This window comes from Pelobates fuscus, chromosome 2 (assembly GCF_036172605.1).
Source record: "Pelobates fuscus isolate aPelFus1 chromosome 2, aPelFus1.pri, whole genome shotgun sequence".
Lineage (NCBI taxonomy): Eukaryota > Metazoa > Chordata > Amphibia > Anura > Pelobatidae > Pelobates > Pelobates fuscus.
In genome coordinates, this window is record NC_086318.1 from 390408171 (window position 1) to 390432059 (window position 23889).

A 23889-nucleotide genomic window follows, 5' to 3' on the forward strand; every position below is an offset into this window, starting at 1 on the left:
TTAACAATCTCTGGATTTTACAGACAGAATAATCCTAAATGTGGTCCAGATTTCAGCTGGACAAACATTGCATGGGTCCAGGTGCTTCAAATCCAGGCCTGCATTTAACAAACTTGTTAGCCAGCCTCTACATTAAAATGTGCTAAATAAATAAATAATTAGAAAAGGCCTATGTGGGTAGATATGACCCCTATGTTAATATTAGGGAGATTTCTAACCTCACTTATGCCCCCACCTGCAATGCAGCCTGTGGGCATAAAGTGGAAGACTTTACATTAAATATTGGGAGACGGGCAGACATGTCAGTGTGTGGTGGCAATTAAATACAAAAAGGGTTGGACGACATTCTAATGTTCTCATTGTGCCCCACCCCAGGGCATTGGGAGGCTGCAACTTACTAAATGGGGAAGGAGGGCTATTATAATATAACCTTGTGTCCTACCCCAGGGTGGAGGTTGGGGACTCTAAATAGATATAAAAGACGTGGTTAGACATACCCCAAATGTGTGCCACTGTCACCCCATGGGTGGCTAAGGGTCCCCAATGGCCTACGTACATATGCTACTCATGGTGGGGGGAGGGAGGAATTAAAACCAATAGCTGTAAATTAAAAAAATGATACTTACCAGAAATCTAAATCCTCTATTCCCAGCCCCAAAAAGCTAAATTAAATCCATAAAAACATGATGCAACTATTGAAAATAACAAAATATCCGATTTTTAAAAAGCCTGATGAAAACAAATACAAAAACAGACACAACAAAAATTGATCCATACAAACAGTACATCATTCACTTGCAAAAACATAATTTGCGAATGTGCATCCATCTAGATGCATTGGGATCCAATTCTTTTTAAACTTGGTGCTTTGTAAACATTCTAACTCCTACATCTGGCTGATTTTGCAAATTGTGCTGATGATGATTATGCCAGGTCTAATTACAGAATGTTTCTTACAGAAAGCAATGTAACAGCCATACCTCCCAAGTGTCTTGCATCCGGTGGAGGTGGTGCTGGGCCCATTCCATGGGCATGTGCTTCAGCTCCATTAGCCCCTATGTTAACTAGGCCCAGTTTTGCAGAATACACTATCCAGCTATGTAGATCATGGCATAGCTAGCAGTATTCATTTTAACTCATGGACGTTCTCTTTTCTCTCTCACTCTTCTCTTCCGAGGGCTTAGATGACTAAATACCTATGTGTGTCATGATCTAACAGCCTAAGTCCCGGCTCATGATGTCTGAAAATGTACCTTTACTGGAGTACTAATGAATTTATCAAAGCAAGAGCAGCAATTGATCATTTATGGACTAATGATTTATACCAGTGTCCAGATATATCATATACAGCATGGTTATATGTTATTACCTGGTCTGAAAGTCCAATTTTATGCTAACATAAGTAATTCTTGTCCTTGTGGGTGTACCAGATGGAGGAAGCACCCTTTCCCCACCGAACAAATTAATAAAAATTAGGAGGTCAGACAGACTCCATATTAAGGACTGGCATAGTCCATTTCTCCTTGGAAAATGTGCTATGGGTTAATAAATATAAGTATGAGACTTCATTTGGTCACACCTTCTCCCATTTTATGTGTTCTCAAATATGGAGAGACAGCGCTGGTGCACGGATTTCTGGCTACACAGACGAACAGGCAGAAAGGGGAGCTCTGTGCCCCCTGGGCTGGTGCACCCTAAGACAGCTAACTGTTCTGTCCTATGGAAGCTGTAAAAATGCAGGTGACTAGTCAGATTTTCTAAATTAAAATTGCAAACCATATACATACATACACCTTGACTCACTAAGCAGCATAAATAGTTGCAGTGCTGCTATGCAACTTGACAAAGACCTTAGGGTCGAAACTTTGTTATTTTTGGATCGTGTGTTCAATAAAATTGCCTTTGTTGGATACTTTGGAGAGCCTGGATTACTTTCTACATTTCTGTTATACATTTGGTCTCTTGGTAGTGGGACTGATCCGGTTAGCACCCAAGGATACCTTAAACGAAGGGCCTGAGTGCAGTTCCACAATTTTTCTATGCTATGTTTGGAAGTCAGATTAAAGATCAATAATATTTGCAGCAAGGCTCACAAACTGGCTTTTGATCACAGCTGAGCTCGGTCAGCACATCTTTTTGTCTAGTGTAAATGTAATGGCTGCAACCAGCAAGAGCCTTTAGGACTGGCCTCTCCTCTTTCTCCATCCCATGGGCTGTGTGGAAAGTAATATTAAACAGGGCCTATTCTTAGGGCCCAGGAAACAAGGAATCTCCTGTTCCCCAGTTAATACTGCTCCCCACTCCACTACCCATCGGGTGGAGAAAGTGGAGGACCCCTCACTGGGCCTCTTCTGTTTTTAGTGGGTCCCTATAAACCCCAAACGTAAAAAATATGTACAGTATCTCACATTTTTGTAAATATTTTATTATATCTCTTCATGTGACAACAGCGTGTGTATACAGCCTGTGTACCAGTGTAAATTTGTTGTTCCCTCAAAATAACTCAACACATTAATGTCTGAACCATTGGCAGCAAAAGTGAGTACACCCCTCAGTGGACATGTCCACATTGGGCCCAATTAACCATTTTCCTTTCACGGTGTAATGTGACTCGTTAGTGTTACAAGGTCTCAGGTGTGAATGGGGAAAAGGTGTGTTAAATTTGGTTTTATCGCTCTCATACTCTCTCATACTGTCACTGGAAGTTCAACATGGCACCTCATGGCAAAGAACTCTGAGGATCTAAAAAAAAAGAATTGTTGCTCTACATAAAGATGACCTAGACTATAAGAAGATTGCCAAGACCCTAAAGCTGAGCTGCAGCATGGTGGGCAAGACCATACAGCGGTTTCACAGGACATGTTCCACTCAGAACAGGCCTTGCCATGGTGGACCAAAGAAGTTGAGTGCACATGCTCAGCGTCATTTCTAGAGGTTGTATTTGGGAAATAGACGTATGAGTGCTGCCAGCAATGCTGCAGAGGTTGAAGGGGTGGGGGATCAGCCTATCAGTGCTCAGACCACATACCGCACACTGCATCAAATTGCTCTGCATGACTGTTGTCCCAGAAGGAAGCCTCTTCTAAAGATGATGCACAAGAAAGCCTGCAAACAGTTTGCTGAAGACAAGCAGACTAAGGACATGGATTACTGGAACCATGTGCTGTGGTCCGATGAGACCAAGATAAACTTATTTGGTTCAGATGGTGTCAAGCGTGTGTGGCGGCAACCAGGTGAGGAGTACAAAGACAAGTGTGTCTTGCCTACAGTCAAGCATGGTGGTGGGAGTGTCATGTCATGAGCTACAGCTCATTGATGAACCCAAGAATGTAACGTGTACAGTGACATACTGAAACGGAGCATGATCCCCTCCCTTCTGAGATTGGGCCTGTGGTGACATTCTGTCATCAAACTAATATGGTGACCAGGGGTCATGTGACCAAGCTCATGTATGCCTTTCTCACAGTGGGATAAGCTTTATCTTTGATATGGTAATTCAATACCTTTACAGGTCAGGAAAGAGATAACCACTTCCCCCTATCCCCATTCCTTCCTGTTCCTTTTTGGCTGTGCTACTAAGCAGACCCTTAAGCAGACATGGGCTAATTTTTATCATGGTGAACTGTGAGTGGGATCTGGTGATTTTATAAGATTTTGTTGTTATTGTTAGTTAGGTTGTTGCTGTTGTTGGTATAGTTAGTTAGATTGTGTGTCATTATTTGTATGTTGTTGTTGTTTTGTCTCTGAATAAATATTTGTTAAAGTAGACGGACCAGAGTTTATATGTGTATGCGTACATAATAATTTATAGAGTTTGGTAATAAAACCACATTTGGCGACCATGAATTTTAGACTTGTGAGGCGCAATAACTACCATATTGATACATAATCTAAGAGCAAGAGACTTTATAGCATAGGATTCGTTGTTGAAACAAATATACATATGTGTTTTGTTGACTGTTCAACAGAATTTCACAAATTCTGTTGAATTTGTGTATTGTGACTGACAGAACATATTTTGTTGCAAATTGTGGCATTTATAGGTTTAACTTTGTTTCTGTACAGTTTTAAAGTATTGGTGATAAAAAGGGAAAATTGAATAGTTTCACTGCATTGGAACCTTTAATGTTTTGGCCATTTTTAATAGCCCATGTGCTGTATTGTCTCTCTCTTGTTGCAACTAACTAGAATGAAACTTAAGCTATTTTAATTGTTCTCTTAGATGTTACATTGTGAGGCTTCACTGCATTCTAAGTTTAAATTGCAAACATTTTTTTGTTGTTGTTATCTTTTGTCTGTTTGAATAATTGAATTCAGGATAGGAGCATAATGTTTGTGCATTATGACTGACAGAAAGTATTTTGTTGCAAATTGTAGCATTTATAGTTTAATTTTGTTTCTGCACAGTTTTAAATTATTGGTGATTAAAGGGGAAGATTGAATAGTTGCACTGCATTGGTATTATTGATGTTTCGCCATTTTTAATAGCCCATGTGCTGTATTGTCTCTCTCCTTTTGCAACTAACTAGAACTAAACTTAATATATTTTAATTGTTTTTAGATGTTATATTTTGTACATTTTGTGGCTTCACTGCATTCTAAGTTTAAATAGCAAACTGTTTTTTTTTTTGGTTCTCTTTTGTCTGTTTGTACCATTGAATTCTGGGTAGGAGCATTATTTACATGATAAAGGTATTGGGGCTAATACAGTGTGGTGGCTATTGTTTAGCCAGGTTACCATTTCCATTTTTACACTGGAGCGTGTTTAATAGAAAATGAACAGTTTGTATTTGAGGTAAATATTATGAAGTAAAGGTGCCTATGTTAGATTGTTATATGGTTGGGAATTATCATTGTGCTGAAGTTACAGTCAGGTTTTTCCAGTTCCCATATCTTCCTTTAAATCATAGGTTAATGTAATTAAGTTTCTCAAATGGTTCAATCTCTTTGGAGCCAGTTTCAGTTTTTTTAAATTGATCCCATTGTTAAAAGCTTGTTGTTTTTTACTTAGTCTGCTGTTTTTTTTCGATTAAAGACTCAGGGAGAGCTCAGTTTTAAAATGTCATTTCTAGGTACTAAGTATTTTTCTGTAGAAGTACTAGAGTACTTCAAGAATGACATTGACAAACATGATGGACCATATGAGCTTCCAGAACCAGCAGGCCCCAATTGTGGAAAATATGAAGCTTTCATGGATGTTTTGACACAGATTGTTACTAATAAAAAGTGCCATATTAAAGGACCACTCTAGTGCCAGGAAAGCATACTCGTTTTCCTGGCACTAGAGTGCCCTGAGGGTGCCCCCACCCTCAGGGACCCCCTCCCGCCCGGCTCTGGAAAGGGGTAAAAACTTACCTTTTTCCAGCGCTGGGCGGAGAGATCTCCTCCTGCTCTCCTCCTCCGATCCTCCTCTTCTCCTCCCCGTCGGCTGAATGCGCACGCGCGGCAAGAGCTGCGCGCGCATTCAGCCGGTCACATAGGAAAGCATTCATAATGCTTTCCTATGGACGCTGGCGTGCTCTCACTGTGAAAATCACAGTGAGAAGCACGCAAGCGCCTCTAGCGGCTGTCAATGAGACAGCCACTAGAGGACATAGGGGGAAGGCTTAACCCATTCATAAACATAGCAGTTTCTCTGAAACTGCTATGTTTCTGAAAAAATGGGTTAACCCTAGAAGGACCTGGCACCCAGACCACTTCATTAAGCTGAAGTGTTCTGGGTGCCTAGAGTGGTCCTTTAAGAAAAGGAAAAGCTTGGTGGCACAAGCGGTTGTTGCTGCAATAAGGGGTTTGGCAAGCATGGTACTCGAATTGCAGCAAGCTAATTTAGTAACCACTAATAAAATGGAAGATGCTCTTGATGAAAGAGATTGTTTTAAAATAGCTGCCCTAAGAACAAACAAAATGATTGAGGGGTTAGAGAAGGAATTAAAGGAAATAGAACAACAGAGAGATGCATACAGTGCTAAGATCACTGAACTCCAAGACCTAGTCATGGAATATAAAATGAAAATGAAAGAAAACACAAATAAATGGGATAAGGAGATTCCTAGAGTATGCCCAGACCAGTCTTATTTTATATCTGAAAGTAAAGAACCAGTGCTGGGAACAAAACACAAGGGGAATGTGCCAATTCTTAACTGTGTCCCACAAGCCCCTATAATAATAACTGAACATTTTAATGTAAGAGAAATGCCTACTAGCTTCTCTAGACAGACAAGGACTATGTCAATCACAGACAAAGATAATTTCCAGAAATGGTGGGGAAGTATTCCAACTGATGACTTTAACACCTTTACACATTGGTTTATGAGGGGAGCAAATAGAGCAAAAAAAGGAGGTCTTAACTTAGAAGAATGGACAGAACTGTTAGAATATGCTATGGGTCCTTTGGCTAGCAGACTATTTGGATTTAATAACAGTGTGTCTGATCAGGCAGGAAGAATTGCTGCAACAAATTTCTATCTACTCAGCATAGAGAAAGAAATAGCTAATATTATGATGAGGCCAGCAGATGGTCCTAGAGAGGTAGCTCAAAGGATATTGTTCTGGTATACGCTACGCCAACCTCAACAGCCTCTGGTCTTGGGCTCACCAGAACACATTGCTAAAGTAATGGAAGCCCTTCCCTGGGAGTGTCAAGAATTTGTGAGGCGTTTTGATCCAACACCAGCAGACTTTGAAATGGTACTAACTAGAGCTGACAATTGGTGGATTAAGCATCCTTCCTCAGAACAGGCCTTCTCTGTTTCAGCCATAAGAACATTCAAGGTTGACTCTGGTAGAGATTTAGATGGTAAATGGAGAAGCCAGAGGTGGGATGTACCCCAGAACAAGAGGGATAATGAGAACTGGAGACTAAAACAGGACTTTGACAAAAGATGGAGAGATCCACAGAGAGACCATAGGAATAGGGACAGTGCTAAATGAAGCAATGTAATGGGAGATAATTGGAAAAATAGATGGGAGGGGCCTAATGTAATCAATAATAATAATACATGGGAGAGGCTAAAAAGGAGAGAGAATAACTGCAAAAATCACAGTTGGCAAAAAAAAAAAAAAAACAGAGAAACAACAGGAACAGTTATTGGGAGAATAATTGGAGAAGGAACCATAGATGGGATGAGCATCAGACTAATAGACGGAATTGGGATAATTGGAGGAATAAAGAAAGGAATAGAGACTACTGGGACCTAAAGAGACAGACTGAGAGATTGGAGGCAGACGTGAAAGCGCTTAGGGAACAGATGAGGGAGGGAAATACTGATCAATTGGGGGTCCCCAGTAATTAATAACTCCCATAATGTTTGTTGTCCTCTACATCTGTATGTATGTATGTTTGTTTTTCTTTTGTTTCTATATTTTATCTGTCTCACCATTATCTCGTAACACTCCAGTTTAAAGAGGACCTTAGTATGTATTGTTATATATATTTTATTTTTTTTCATATTAAGGATAAGCCTCTAAATTCATTAAAGGACCACTCTAGTGCCAGGAAAGCATACTTGTTTTCCTGGCACTAGAGTGCCCTGAGGGTGCCCCCACCCTCAGGGTCCCACTCCCGCCCGGCTCTGGAAAGGGGAAAAGGGTTAAAACTTACCTTTTTCCAGCGGTGGGCGGAGAGCTCTCCTCCTCCGATCCTCCTCTTCTCCTCCCCGTCGGCTGAATGCGCACGCGCGGCAAGAGCTGCGCGCGCATTCAGCCGGTCACATAGGAAAGCATTCATAATGCTTTCCTATGGACGCTCGCGTGCTCTCACTGTGATTTTCACAGTGAGAATCACGCAAGCGCCTCTAGCAGCTGTCAGTGAGACAGCCACTAGAGGAAATAGGGGAAGGCTTAACCCATTCACAAACATAGCAGTTTCTCTGAAACTGCTATGTTTATGAAAAAATGGGTTAACCCTAGAAGGACCTGGCACCCAGACCACTTCATTAAGCTGAAGTGGTCTGGGTGCCTAGAGTGGTCCTTTAATTACAGTCAGGTGGGTCAAATTCCAAATATTTTTTGTTTTTATTAGTTTAGCACGCCTGCACTGCCAGCTATGTTTTATTTATTTTTTTGATGCTGGATTAATAATTAAAAAAAAAAAAATCATAGTTTAAGTGAATTGTGGCCAACGTGAGGCTTATATTTGATCACACTGGAGAGTGTAACTTTCTGTTGGTTTATAACAGTAAAAACATTAAAAGCATTTTTTTTTTAAATTTGGTTCCCAACAAATATAGCCTCAAGTTGATTTTTGATTTTTGAATAGCAACAGACAGTTTTCTATAGATTGCACGCTGCCAAACTGTGTCGTGGTAGCATTCAGTCTATTTTTTTTTCTTCTCTCTCTCCATCTTTGATGCTTTTTTTTTTTTGCTTTTTATCATTAAGAATATAGGGAAATTAGATTCCCTTGAGTGAAGATGGCATAAATAATAAAGTGACAATGCATGCTATTTGTTTCATTTGGCTATACGCAGGGGATTAAATAGTTGTGGGTATGAGAATTTGCACCTACGTTCAATTGCGAATAAATTTTTCACCCTTACATCTTTCCCACTCACATTCATGTATAATAATTTTCGGTTAAAACTATGTACATTTTGTGATTATTGCATGTATTCATCAGTAAATTATAAAATAACTAATACGGTTTTGTGTTCAACTCTCCATCAGGTGTGGAGTAAATGTCTAAATTAATCAAAATTTCAGGAGACATTTGTGGGTCTTTTACCTACATCTAAAATGTAAACATAGCCTTAAGACACCACAACCAAATAGATTTTATTAGACAAAACTAGTTAAGCCTTTGACACAAGACAATACGCTGATTACTGTTGTACATTTTTCATTGTCTGTGTTTGATTCAACGAACATTTTAATTGGAAGGCCCAGAGAGGCGAAGGTAACTGACATGTCCTGTCACAGTTTACTATACAGATGAAGAGGTACTGGGATTACCAAGGCAAACTATTATCCTGAAAATGGATACTATACAGATGAAGAAGTGCTGAGATTACCAAGTCAAACTATTAAAACAGCCCAGAATGAGGATAAAGTAACAGCAAGAAGCAGGAATTTGTGTCATTTCAAGGTGGTCACAGAATGAGTTTCCCCTACACTCATGAACTTGCATGTGCCATTAAACAAACAAACCTCAAACTTTTGTAATGGATTGGCTAAGACAATATTCAAGGAGAGTTCATTCTAAAATCACAGCTATCAAGCACACAGATCAGTCACAGTCTTCAGATTCCAGTCCCAGGCTAAACTAAACATCATATTGTGTCATAAACTAGTGATTATTACTGTATGGGGTTGATTGTGTCTGGATTTTACTTTACTTCACATGAACACATTACCATATAATATTAATGAACAACTACCAGGGATCTTACCAACCCACTAGGGCAGTAGTTAATTTAAAAACGGAACAACTGAAAACAATAGAAATTGGGGGAATGTGGGGTGATGCAACCCCTGTTTGACTATATTCTTTCTCTCACTTTTAAATGTGCTCAACATAAGAGAAAAAAAAGTGAGGGAATGTGGTGACATTCTGTCATCAAACTAATATGGTGACCAGGGGTCATGTGACCAAGCTCATGTATGCCTTTCTCACAGTGGGATAAGCTTTACCTTTGATATGGTAATTCAATACCTTTACAGGTCAGGAAAGAGATAACCACTTCCCCCTATCCCCATTCCTTCCTGTTCCTTTTTGGCTGTGCTACTAAGCAGACCCTTCAGCAGACATGGGCTAATTTTTATCATGGTGAACTGTGAGTGGGATCTGGTGATTTTATAAGATTTAGTTGTTATTGTTAGTTAGGTTGTTGTTGCTGTTGTTGTTGTTGTTGTTGGTATAGTTAGTTAGATTGTGTGTCATTATTTGTATGTTGTTGTTGTTTTGTCTCTGAATAAATATTTGTTAAAGTAGACGGACCAGAGTTTATATGTGTATGCGTACATAATAATTTATAGAGTTTGGTAATACACCACAGGGCCGCAGGGCAGTATTCCAACATGATAACGACCCCAATTACACCTCCAAGATGACCACAGCCTTGCTAAAGAAGCTGAAGGTAAAGATGATGGACTGGCCAAGCAAGTCTCCAGACCAAAACTCTATTGAGCATCTGTGGGGCATCCTCAAACGGAAGGTGGGAAAGCGCAAGGTCTCTAACATCCTCCAGCTCCGTGATTTCATCATGGAGGAGTGGAAGAGGACTCCAGTGGCAACCTGTGAAGCTCTGGTGAATTCCATGCCCATGAGGGTTAAGGCAGTGCTTGAAAATAATGGTGGCCACACATAAAATAAACACTTTGGTGCCAATTTGGACATTTCCACTTAGGGGTGTACTCACTTTTGCTGCCAACGGTTTAGACATTAATGGCTGTGTGATGAGTTGTGGGTACAGCAAATTTACACTGTTATACAGGCTGTAAACTTACTACTTTACATTGTAGCACAGTGTCATTTCTTCAGTCTTGTCACATGAAAAGATATAATAAAATATTTACAAAAATGTGAGGGGTGTACTCACTTTTGTGAGATACTGTATATTTGCTTAATTTTAAAAGAGATGTCAGCTCTCAGTGACAGAGCGTATTGCCTCTCTATTATTACCTTATCAATAAATCACATTTTATTTTCACTTTTAATGCCACAGGGGGAAGCTGCACATTGCTCATCTAGCGAGACCAGCCTGGTCTTACAAGGTGCAGTATTAGTGCCATTAAAATGTCTTTCTATTTTGCTGCAATGACAGTTAAATACCCTATGCTATTTTAGTGAATCTAGGTAATACTGTGTAATTAAGAATGACTTGGATGATGGTTGTCTCCGTTATATACATTCCTTTATAAAAATAAATAAGCTATAAATAAAAATGCAAACTAATTCAAATATGATAATAGGTAGCTTTAGGAGTGAAAAAATCCCTTGGTAAAAAAGGCAAATTCTCTATAAACAGATAATAAATAGTTGCAGTACCACACTAATCAAACAAATAAGACACTATGATTTGTTCCTTAAAGTCTTCTTCAATCTATGTATCAAAAAACTCAAAACAAACCCCCCTAAAAAGTATTAAGGAACACATGATCAAAAGGCTACCTAATCCTGCAATTAAATCTAGTTAATTTAGCTTTAAATTATACAACAGTGCAGAAGCATGTATACCCTCTTGGGATATGCAGCTCTCATACAAGACAGATTATGGTACTTGCAATGCTAATTTTCACATGGGATGGACATCACTGAAAAAATTAATGTGGCCCCAATGTCCCAGAGTATACAGAAGAGGTGCTGTGCGCCGGCTGCTCCGCTTACAATTTTTATCACTTCTGAATTGCATTTTAATAGTACATTTTTCTTTTGCTTCGACATGAAAGAAAATTTGCCATCTCATGGGATAGCATGGCTGAAAAGCCATGGCAGGCAATGGAGAAATATACTTTAAAAACACTTAATTTATTTTTGTAGCTGAACTACATGAAAAAGAAAACATGAATGGGAAATATTCCGATATTATATATTTTTAAGGAAAGGATACATCAATGAAATTAACAGTGATGTATTTGAAGGCTGTATGAGGGTACCTGTGTTTCTATGAAGTTTTCTAATATTAGATTATAATACTTTTATACATACTTGGTAAAAGGTTGTGTACATTATAAAGCTTTAGTGACGTGATGCTTCCTTTAGTGTAACTGTGAAACAGTAGAAAATCTGATATTCTCATGGCTACACATTTGTTGATGCTTACATGCATTTTACTTTTTTGTAGATTCTCTAGATCAAGGCCATCGACATATATCATTCTAGAGGTTGAGGTATGAAATTGTCAGGATAGGCATAACCTAAAACGCAGAATAAAGCCTCATAGAACAAAAAGAATAGTAGATATGAGATTTGTATTACCGAACCCTAGAGTGGCCGGACTTAACGTGCAAAATACAAGGAAAAGCTGAGTTCAAGGGCTAGAGAGGTACACAGAATCGATAAACTAGCCAAGGTCAAGGATACAGAATTGAGAATAGTCAAAACAAGCCAAGATCAATCAACCATGGATCGGAAATACATTTTAAAAAACGGATAAGCAGAATGGGAACCACAGCGGGGCAAAGAACAGATGTAAAGCTCAGGTATGGGTAGGCCTGTGGGGTATTTCCTTGATACCCACACCCCCAAAATGTGAGTGGGGAAAGACAATGACAAGGTGCTGTAACAAAGGTGTGTCTTAATGAAATCATAAAGGACGGAACTATAATGCCTGGCGTCAGAAACACTGACAAAGGTGTCTGAGGGTGTGAAACTGATGTGGTGCTAACTTGGGAAGGTAGGGGCACCAGGTAAGTGGCATAGTGGAAGAGTATGTACCCTAACAGATATCTATGTTATATTTCAAGAGTTTGTGACTGCATGTTTGTACTGAAAACTATAGTGCTGTTCAGCTCAGTGAGGAAACAAGAGAACAACAGACCTCATTATAGGAAACCATCTAGAACCACTGCAGGTTTCCAGTGGCACTCTACAAGCCATTTTTTGTCTTCCCCGATTATGACATCCTACAAAGGTCAGCGTGCAGCCCAATACTCTAATGAGATGCATCTGTAGACATTTGTGAACTGACGGATATTCACAAATCTGCTTGAATCAAGTTCAAGATAAGTATATAGTTTAATATATACATCTGCTGGAAATTTCACTAGCACAGTATATAGATTTAGACCTCCTTCAACCTGAGCTGTTCATTCTCATTCTCAATTTTCAGCATATTGCCCTCTCTCTTACCTCTACAGTCTAAGCCCACTCTCATATTTTACATCTTCTTCACCTTTCCCTGGCGATCTGTATAATATCTTGAAATATGTCCAAAAGAATTTATAATATGGACCATGACATTCTAAAAAAATCCTTAAATAAATTTTTAATAATGGAACACCGAAATAGATATTTGTTTGGGACATGTTACATTATTTAATAAGGATTAAGAACAAAAACAGGTTGCTTGTCTATTTTAATCAATCCACAGAAACAAAAAAAAATTGATTTAAAAAAAAAAGTTTCACAATCTGGGTTCTATTCTAACTTTATCTCACAATGGGAAAAGAGTATTTTCTGTGAAAGTTAATGAAATACCCCTAAAATGTATCCGTCTTTTAAAGGAACCCAATACTGATTACCTGGCAATCCAAAAATCTGATCCTCTCCACAGTCAGTTGCATGGCTCATAGGGGCACTGCTACATTTCACAAGCACCTGGGGCTTGAGCCCAAATCAAAACTTGATGATCCCTATTGTAACAAAGTGTCAGAGACATATCCCCATCTTTCTATGTTATGTTTCCTCCTGTCTACCAATGCCCAGCATTACAGAAACAAATATATCCTGCATAGCCAGGTATATAAAGTGATCATGCCACACTTTCGATATAATAGAGGAGTGTGCAGCCAAGTTATTTTACACAGCACCTCCACCAAACTGCTGCCCCTCTCCTTATGTAGCCTGATGGAGCAGTATATTATTGATCTGTCTTCTGGGAATAGGTGAAGCAGCCCTCTGATATTACATAAAAAAAAAAAAAAAAAAAAAAGAACATTCATCTCTTCCTGGTTCTTGCACTATAGAGATCAGGGGCTTCAGCCCTCCAAGCCTCCCCTAGCAATGCCTATGATACCTGATGTACATTGGAACTCTTGCCTCTTCTCAAGCACAAGGAGGATTCTGGGAGTGTGTTAGTTTGGCTATTATTAAAATGAAAAAATAATGACCTTTTTATTATGTAAAAAAAAAAAAGAGAGAGAGAGAGAGAACTTGTTAATTATACATATACTTATTATCTGCATCCCTAGTGCTAAAATGTACCCGAACATCATTGGAAAAAAATTAAGTTGAAAAAAAACGAAGGAACTAGTTTTGTAAATATCCAGTGGAATTTAAAATCGGAAGGGACCGAGGAATAATGGATCAAAAGAGCCTAATCATGCTTAACTGTGCCCTAGAGCACCAGCATCTCTAATACGATTTACGCAATAACTATCTCTCCTCTTACTGCTTGTTTGGAGAATTTTATATTAATAGGGTTAGCTAATTTAGTATTTTAACTTTAAAAGCTTCTCTTGGTTATTAAATGTTCCACACAGTGCAAGTAATTTAAATAATTGAGAAAGACACAAAATCGCACTTGAACTATTTTGAAATGATTATTTGCTAATAAATGGTAATCCGACATCACATAAAATAAAAAAGAAAAACAGAAATAGTTGTTGGGTAGAGATAGACTAAAAACGTTAAGGCAAATTGGTGAGCAACCCGACGTCAGCATTGGATGAGGAGAAGAAGATGTTCTAAGAGCAGTGTAGTTCAATCATCAAAGAAACAAATGGTTCCTACTAATTACACCACTTTTAGAACTCTGTCCTCAATTTGCTTTTCATAATTAACCCACCCAAATTTGTTGACTTTCTCTGTACTCCAAAAATAATATGTATACAGCACGGATTGAACTTACATGTCATTGTGAATGACTTTACTCCATTCTTGTCTTTGGAGCTCCTTTCTGGCCTCCTCCACTGAACTGATTGATGTTGCCACTCGCAAGGTTGCTTCTAACGGCTTGTAGCGTTGTTGCAATACTTCAGCAGTATCACGAAAGGGTCCCTGACAGGTACAGGATAAGGTAAGTGTTTTATTGCATTCTTTTTAGACATATTAATCGGTGTCACAACATGTAGTTAGATTGTAATGGGTGGTATGTTTTCCCATCCTAAATAATTAATTAAACAATTCTTCTTCAAACAGTTACAAATAACAAAACCACTGATAACATGTCTGTGATAAATGATGTACAGGAAACCAACATGCAATGCAAAATCAAGGCAACATTTCCTAGACTATAAATTGCTAGAAGTTAATAAAAAATTGAACAATTCACAGTCAAAAGCAAAAGTCCCTTTAATAGTTTTAATCTTAGATTAGAAATCTGTGTTATTTTGAATGTTAAAAACACTCTGAATTGACGGAATATAGCATGCATCCCAACATTTCAAATGGACAAAGATGGACACTTTAATTTTAGGGGTGTGAGTTGGAGTGTGGCCAGGAGAGGGACTGTTCTGGGAGATATTTGGTGACTTCCTAAAAACAATTAATGCAACTAAAATGTTAGCTGACCAAATCTACTGTAGTTTAAAGAAACACTACTATCAGTATTATTGCTGTGGAACTCTGTTACACACTCAGACACACCAACAAAATGGAGCTCCTAGAAAAGGGGGACATTAGGAGGATTAGAAAAGAGAGACATGGGCCAAAATAGGAACTGGTTTTCTAAAATAGGGACAGTTGGTATGTATGCTCTGAAGTGAAATAATACAAACTATTAATCGTTTATTATAGGAACACTATAGGGTTAGAAATGGAAACATGTATTCCTAACGTTATAATGTCCCACTATCTATGTAGGTGTCCCCTCCTGCAAGGGTTAAAAAGGTAAGATGTGCTGCTGCTCTTCCCTGGCTGGGGTCATCAAATGCTGTGCAAATCAAATGCTCTCTATCAGAGTAAATTGATCTATAACCAAGTTTAACTCAGTTATAGCTGCGAAAGCGCCTCTAGTGTCACTGTAACCAGACCACTTCATTGTAATAAAATGATTTACTCTCAAAAATGTTTCCAGCTTAGCTATTTTTACTTAAAAATGTACAATTCCCTAGTCAGTTCTCCATGATTCTCAATTTAAAGGGATTTATAGGCACTCAGTCCACTTAATCTCAATGAAGTGGTCTGGGTACCACGTCTCCTCTTTTTAACCCTACGGCTGAAAACATTTAATTTCTGCGGAAAGTTAAGTTTTCATTGCAGGGTTTAAAGAAATAGCCCAGTAGAATTCTGCTATTTCTATCAGATGGCCTCAGAGAGACCATCTGATTGGTGCTGCATGGCATTTTACTGCGCATGCGCACTAGCCTCCCAATGCTTTTCTATGGAAAAACTTTGGATTGGTTGAAATAATCGATTTTGATGATTTCAGCCAAGGAGGCAGGAACAGCTGTAGAGACTGGTGCTGCGAGGGAGAAAAGGAGAGTAGACTACTTTTTTTTTTCTCCCTGAATATGGGGTCCAGTCAACTAAACGGACACCAGGGAACTATAGTGTTAGGAATACGCATTTGCACTCCTTACGCTATAGTGTTCATTTAATGAATAATCATATTGGTACGTTTTAAATAACAGTATTGCTTTACAGCAGCGAGAGCTTTCTTTTTTAGTATAGTTACAATCACGATTGCAGAGGGCTATAGTACAAACTAACAGGCAAGACGCACATTAACAACCAGCATTCTCATACAGCACCAAAATACTGATAACTAAACACATTCCGTGATGCTGGTTGAAAGAGAGCTATTATGCAGATAAACTATAACTCATAAGGTGCTGAACAAGTCAAAGGCTTGTGATGAATGTAGGTAGAAGAAGAGATCCATCTTTACTGTTGTGTTAAGAGACCACATTATTGGCTTTGTGATAACATTCACCATTTCCATGATTTTAGATTAGAGGTGTTCTGGGATATTATTAAAAATAGCAGAAAATACAATTTACATTTACAAGAGCTATTTTTTTTTTTAAAGCTTGCTAAAATAAGTTATCAATAACAATCACATCTGGTGCAAAGCAAGAATGGAATGAGAACTTTAAGGCTAATAAAATGAAATGATTCACGCCTCATTTATGTTCACTTATGTTTTACATTAGTAGAAACCCATAGTACGAACCAGTTACCATAAAAGTCATGGACCGTAAATAACACAAATGGCAAATAAGGATCATCCGGTACTTTTCACAGCTGGACAGTGAGCGTGTTACATTGAAAAGTAGGAAATGGATTTTTTTATTTGAAATTTTAAGAGACACAATATCTGGTTTTAAGGATGGAAGAGAACTGTAAAACATAAGGATATTCAATCTTTTGTGATCCACAGAGAAGATGATTTGTAACATCTTCTTTAAAACTGAACATACCCACACGTACACATCTATACATGCATTGTTTTGTTTTCCATTAGATGTTTTTTTTTTATCCATTGATAACGTGATTTTTTTTATTTTTTTTTCAGAGTTACAGTTGTAAAGAGAAAGGAAGTTTTTAACCATGCTGCTGCATGAAGGGTATGAAATTAATTTATTTTGTATGTTTGTACCCAGCATATCAGTGATGTTACTAGGGTTGGCGTCACCCAGTGCGGCAATACATGGTGTCAGCCCGTCCCCCGTGGACATGTTTCACGCCAAGGGTGCATAATTCCTTGTTGCACAATAGAATATTGCCATTTAATATAATTTGTGTAGTGCATATATGAATTGACCGCTTAGTAGAGATCAAATGACAGATGCATACGAATGTGAAAGGGGTCAGATGGTTTACCATATGGATTGATCCTTTGATTAATCATAGGCTGTGCACACATAAGTGACCTCTGGTTTAAATATAAACCAACTCTCTAATTTGCCATATGTCTAGATTTCCTCCTAGATGGGGGGGGGGGGGGGGGGGGGGAAGGGGGGTCCTTTGATATGTTAATGGCCATTAGCCTAGTGTTACAGTATCATATCCAAAATAAACATTAATATTTACCCACAGATTAATAATTAAGTCTCATTTTTATTATATTTAGAATGGGACAAGCACAATCATCTAATCAAGCACAGACATGATTTGTGTAACTTAACCATAGGGGAAGGGATTGTGATGCCCGCTATATTGGGTCACAAGTAAGGAGTGTGACATATCTATGGATTGGAAAAATGGTAACAAATTCATAGATGCAATTATTTTTCAGTGGCAAGTACATAAAAGGAGATAGAACCAAATGTTTCCATTCGGATTGATGTTGGTCTGGAACACAAGGGGGTGGTAACTTATAGTTACTATAGGTACGCTTTATCTCAATCTCTGGGCGGGGCTTTGTAATCCACAGGATATATATTAAATTATACTGAAGTGTGTATTGGATTTGCTTGGGGGCCAGAGTCTAATTCTAAGTGAGTCACCACCTTTCTTACCAGAGACTCCCTGGGCAGAAGTTTTATCTAGAAAACCTGAGTAAGTGATTAGGACTTCTGTTATTTCATCCCTTTTGTTTTTATCTGTTGTTGGTGTAACTAATTTGATTGTCATCTATATTTTTGTATGCACTGTGACTATTTTTTGCTCATAATAAATATTCATTTATTAATTTCTGCCTTTGTCTGGTAAAGAATCACTATCCTGAAGAGACTAATTAGTGTTATGCAATTGTTTAAATATTGTGCTAAATTGTATTTGGTGGGTTTTTATTATTAAGTTACCTGGCATCCCATTTATAAATTGTCTTGTTGTTGGTGGTGGCAGCAGCATTAAAATAGTAATATTTATACTATTATGGTTAAGTGTGGGTGGAGTTAAGGGCGATTTTTATCATTATTTCCGGTCTAGTGCAGACAAATAGTGAACTTTAACCCTTTCATCACCACAACTACGTCATGCACACTCTTGGAGTAGGGTGCGTTTGTGACACCTGTTCCTGTACATACAGGATCATACAGAATCCTATTATTGCCAGTAAAGAAAACAATAGAGTGTGTCTGTAGTGTATGCAGACAAAACCACATAATTTAAAATGTCATTGTAATTGGGTAATCATGTCAGCTCTGACTAGAAGGTTCAAACAGTTAGCATAGATTTACAACCATGTAGGTATAATGATACATGTAAGCTGGGCTTACGAAAAATGGTTGTGTTGTTACAACTGACTACATTGATATTTTTATAAATAATAATACATCTCTGCTGAAACACTGCACAAAAATTTTATAGACCGTCATTTTGGTGCCATGACCTACCCAGCCTCACTTTTCTATCCTTGACTAGGAGGGTTGGTGTGGAACATCCCAGTGGTTTTCTACTGGGATCTCATTGTACTACAGATGCTCAGCTAACTGCAGCTCTGTACTGGAGTGACATTACATCCCAGTTCCCAGCATCAATACAGGGTGCATGAGGGAGCTGGGCACTCAGCACAAAGATCCCAGCAGCCTTCTTGTAGTCCAACCACCAACAGGACAGCAACAGAATAGGCACCCACTAGCAAAACGTCGGTCGTTGTCTGCTCTGGTGGGAGGGTGGTGTTCTGTGGATCGCTCTGTTAATGCTTAGCATGCTACTGGTATCACCCTGTCGTGTCTCCCTAATGATGCCGCTGCTGATGCAAGGAGACATCCAATTTATGCCTTTGCCGCAGACAGAGATCACAGTTTCTGCTCACTTATGCATTCTAAGGAATCTGTCTCAACTTCAACAGACCACAGACTGTAGCTGTATCATTTATTTATTTTTTTCACCAGCCAATGGAAACAAATGTGGCCGAATTCATAATGGTTGAAAACAATGGCAGATTCTGGCCGTCCATGTTCTCGGAGACTGTACAATCAGTAAAAATGGCTGCTCAATAAGCACTGAAAGCACAGTGGGTATGTTGCTAGAAAGGAAATTTCATGGAATTTCAGCCTATGTGGGAAAGTTTCAGCAGCACTCTTGGCTACGCTGGTTATATGCCTTGCTGCTAATGCATTCAGAGAACATGCATGTTGGGATGAACCACCTCCTTTACAAACGCATGTGTCACTTCCAATGCGAATTCAATTAATACCCAACAATACTCAAGCTCCATCTTAACCACCTCCACCTATCATGATTTTATACTTCTCAATTTTGGAATGTTTGTTGTATGTTACATCTCCCTAATCATTACCATCAATGTGGGATGAAAAATTCAGAGGACATTTAGTGCTGTGTGCTGACAGTAATTAGTAGAGGCTGTACTAAAGCCAGCTCAAAACCATTTCTAGCACTTTGAAAGCATTGGAGGGTTTACCTCTATTCACAAGCAAGGATTTGCTTTAAAAGGACAAGTATTTGGCACTCTGACAAAAAAAAAAAAACTACTGTTGTACAACTTCACTTTGTACATAACCGTCATAACATTTTACATCAAAAACATTTACCTATATAGCGTGACCAACAGAATTGATCAAATCTGGTTATCAGTATGCCAGTGAATCACTGACCGTATAGTTTATTTAATTTGGCTTCAAGGTGTAATCTGCATTTGCATTACAGAAATCAAGATTAAATCAGATTTTCAATATTTGCAGGAGGAGAATAAATATTAGTAAATGCGATGACTTGTATAATTCACACAGATTATACAGCATATACAGAATATGTATGTTAAAATCTCTTTGTATAATCAACTTGGATGGTTCTACTCTACTGGTCATCTAATGTATCAGATTTTGTGTAATTAATTGTTTTGCATGAAACTTTAGTTTAACATTTTTGCCCAAACTATCTTGCTTGTATGTACAAAGATCTCAATTATATTTTATCACAATATTAAACTATAAAAATATTGCAAATTATTACATGTATACCCACCTGTACTTTCTTTTTTCCAATTGGTGGAAGAGGTTGCAATGTTGGAAATGCAAATCGAAGTCTACAATCCAACCAATCAGAACAATCAGAAATGCCATAATTATAATCTTTTTTGGGGGGTCGATCTTTATGGCTTAATGGACGTGCTCTTTGCAATCGAAATTCCATTTCATCTGGATACTGTCTAAAAGGTGAATTATATATTCCAGCAACCTAATAAAGACACAAAACCAAACAATGTGAAATGCAAAATATATAAATGTGTTTAAGGGTACATGGCTATTTTAAAGAAAAGAACATTGACCTTGATGGAATATTTTTCGATAAGTCTATCAAATGTGTTAGAAATATTTACCAAATGATTTATCAATAGAAGTCATCGTTAAAGTTTATGGGACTTTGCTAAATTATTTATCATTTGAATCCAAATGCTTATCCAAAAAATGGTAAGCAAAGGTTTCTCATAACAAATCAGGCTAATGAAACAATGAGTTTATCTGGAGTATTTCTTTGTGATGTATGTTTGTATGGCTAGAAAGAAGTGTGTAAGCTCTGCCTTAGACATACCTTCAGTAGAGATGGGGCTGTAAGTAGCTAGGGACCCTTACTTAGTGTTGCTCAAAGATGGTTTAATCCTGAATGGAGGGTCTGTGCCAAGGGACTGCAGGCACTACAACCAATTCATTGTGATGAAATGGCTATAGTGCCAACAGTGTCCCTTTAAAGTAAAGTAAGAAGCGTCATGCAGATAAGGTAAAAGTATGTTTCAAATGACTATGGGTATTAGGCTAAATTTACATGCTTCAAAAGCTAAATCTATTACCAAAACAAGGTGGTCAATTTGGGTCAGTTTGGCATTTTGCCTCAAATGGTTTATTGAATTACCTACTGCAATATATCATCTCTAAATATTGCAAGGCAGCACTTTTATGCACAATACGTGAAAATTAAGTAGAGCGCTATAATCCAAGGTGATTCAAAACAAATCTCAAAAACCATTATCTTTCAATATATCCAAATTCATATCATGCAATGAATAATAAACAAAAATACAAATCATAGTGTAATTTATAATATAAAGTTTAAAATAAATAAGTGCAATGGGAACACTCAGATAATAAGCTAGCTCACACTTAATCACCTTTGAACCCATTCTGGTGTCCACTCCCCTCAGTGGCATAGGAAATACCATTTCTTCAATGTTCCATATAATATTCAGTCTCAAAAAAAGAGCTAGTATAGTATAATACCAGAAATGCAGTTGAAAAAATATGTATCAAACCAATACAAGGATGAATCCCTTAAATACAGCTCAAATAGCCAGCTGTGTGTGAAAACACCGACACCAGCTAACTCCTAATATCAGGAACTTCTCTCGGACATAACAAGAGTCTCCACAGCGTAGATTTGATCGGGCTTTATTGATAGCAGGAGAAAACTGGATATCTGAGCTTTGTTTAAGGGCTCTATTCCATATCAGTGGATTGGATCTATACATATTTATTAAACTGCTTTTCCGGTATTATGATATAGTAGCTCTTTGTTTTGAGGGAGAGAGAATACTATATAGAAGACTGAAGAAGTGCAAGTTTGCCTCTAGTATTCCGACTAATAGTCATAGGAACAGCCCAAAGGAGATTAAGTGTGAGCTAGTTTATTAACTCATGCACATGAGTGTTTCAATTGCACCACAAATTCATTTTCTACTTTATATATTTTTTTAAAATAGGTTTTTCTGCTATCATTTTGAGTTTTTTTCTAGGTTTTATTTTTTATTTTAACTAGTGGTGCCGGTTATTCTGAACTTCTATTTGGGTTTTTTTGGGATGAAGTTAAGAAGAATTAGAAAAACGACTTTTGGTAGTAAAAATCGTTTTTTTGTTTTTTTTTACAGTTTTTCATTTACATTGAGGGGGGATAGGTAGGATAATTTATTTTTATTGGGGAGGTGGCTAGGGCTTTGGGGTCCACTTGACACCTGGGCATGTTATCATTTGTTATCATTTGGGAGGTAGACAAAGGCATTGTTGAATTTCATCAACAAATGGCCAGATTTTGCAGTTCAAATGGCCTCGTATAGCTGCGAATGGTTTTGCACTTAATTGCATAGCCCTGTATGTTCCCAGGAGAATATGGATCTGGTATCTGTAATAAAACTAACTTGCTCAGTTTTTTAAATTTAGTTTTTATACATATAAGATAGTCCAGAATGTTCATTCCGAAACTGAAACGTCAATGTATTTTCTGACAAAGATGAAATTGATTTATTTGGGAAGACCAAGAGTGCCGGAATACTTTCATATTTAGTGTATATTCAGTCTGAGAACAGGCACCAGGAGAAATTGTGGGTCTAAGCTAGAGTGCAGGGTTTGCGTATAGATTACACACAAACAATACGTAATAGGAAAACAGTGTGACAATAATGTCACTGAAAGGTTCTGGAGACTTCATAAACCACATGAAGTTTGAGTATTTTTATTTATATTTCTAGAGGCCAAAGAACAGGGATCGCAAACACTCCCCCCTCCCCACAGGTGTTTATGGCCTACAGCTTCCAGAATACTTTGAATGCAATAGATGATCAGATAATCAGAGTTCAGCAATATCTGAGAGACAGAGGATGATTGCCATAGATTCTCAAAATACAAATTTAACAATTATGAATGTTTTTTCTTATTACAAAATTTTGTATTTATTTGCTTTGTCACATAGCAGTTGGGGTGCCACATATTCCATATGTGTTCTGTTCAAAGGAAGCTGGAATGGCGAGAGCAAGCACACACCTATATAATACACTTACAGTCTACTTGCAAGCACTGCTTTGCCTGAGGAACAAGAAAAGGTGAGATATATTGTACCTCTCCCCCAGCTCCATAGCCTGGCATGGAGTAAAGCAACTTGGAGAGAATTAATGACAGTGACCGCAAGCTGTGGCTGACACCTAGGAGTGTGAATTCCATCATTGCTAGGCATCCCAGGGCATGTATGTCCCAGTGTTAGAAAATGAAGAGACTGAAAAACGGGATTACAGAAAAGTCCTCCCAGTTCGCAGTCCCTATACCCAGAAGAGAGCTGAGAGCTGTTCATTAATCTAAGGCAGCCAATTGCCAGTATAGAACATAGGTGCAATATATGAAATAATAATACATTTTATTAGTTCCTCTTGAGGAGAATAAAATTAAATAAACGAAAAAATGTAGTGACAAAAGTGTATAAACAGTGAAAAAATCTATACAGTATATAGGAACCGTCTAATTTCCTGCTATCTCAATAGTGTGTACAGCACACCAGTGGGCTCTTTAATTAATAACTGAGATAGATGTAGATTGTTGCTAGTATGTGCAACAATGTCTCATTATTCAATTATCCGCGGTGTGAATAAGAGGAGTTACAGAATGAGCTTAGAAATACAGTGA

The 23889-nt window shown here is 38.0% G+C and overlaps 1 protein-coding gene across 1 annotated transcript in view; it reads right to left on the reverse strand.

The window, feature by feature from the left end:
• SPATA17 (spermatogenesis associated 17) overlaps positions 1-23889 on the reverse strand; it is a 188983-nt gene that overhangs the window by 41861 nt on the left and 123233 nt on the right. The window contains exons 7-8 of the mRNA XM_063441437.1: positions 20474-20686; positions 14508-14656 (exon numbers count right to left, since the gene is read on the reverse strand). Coding sequence (XP_063297507.1) covers positions 14508-14656; positions 20474-20686 — 362 coding nt within the window. The remainder of the gene's footprint in view (positions 1-14507; positions 14657-20473; positions 20687-23889) is intronic.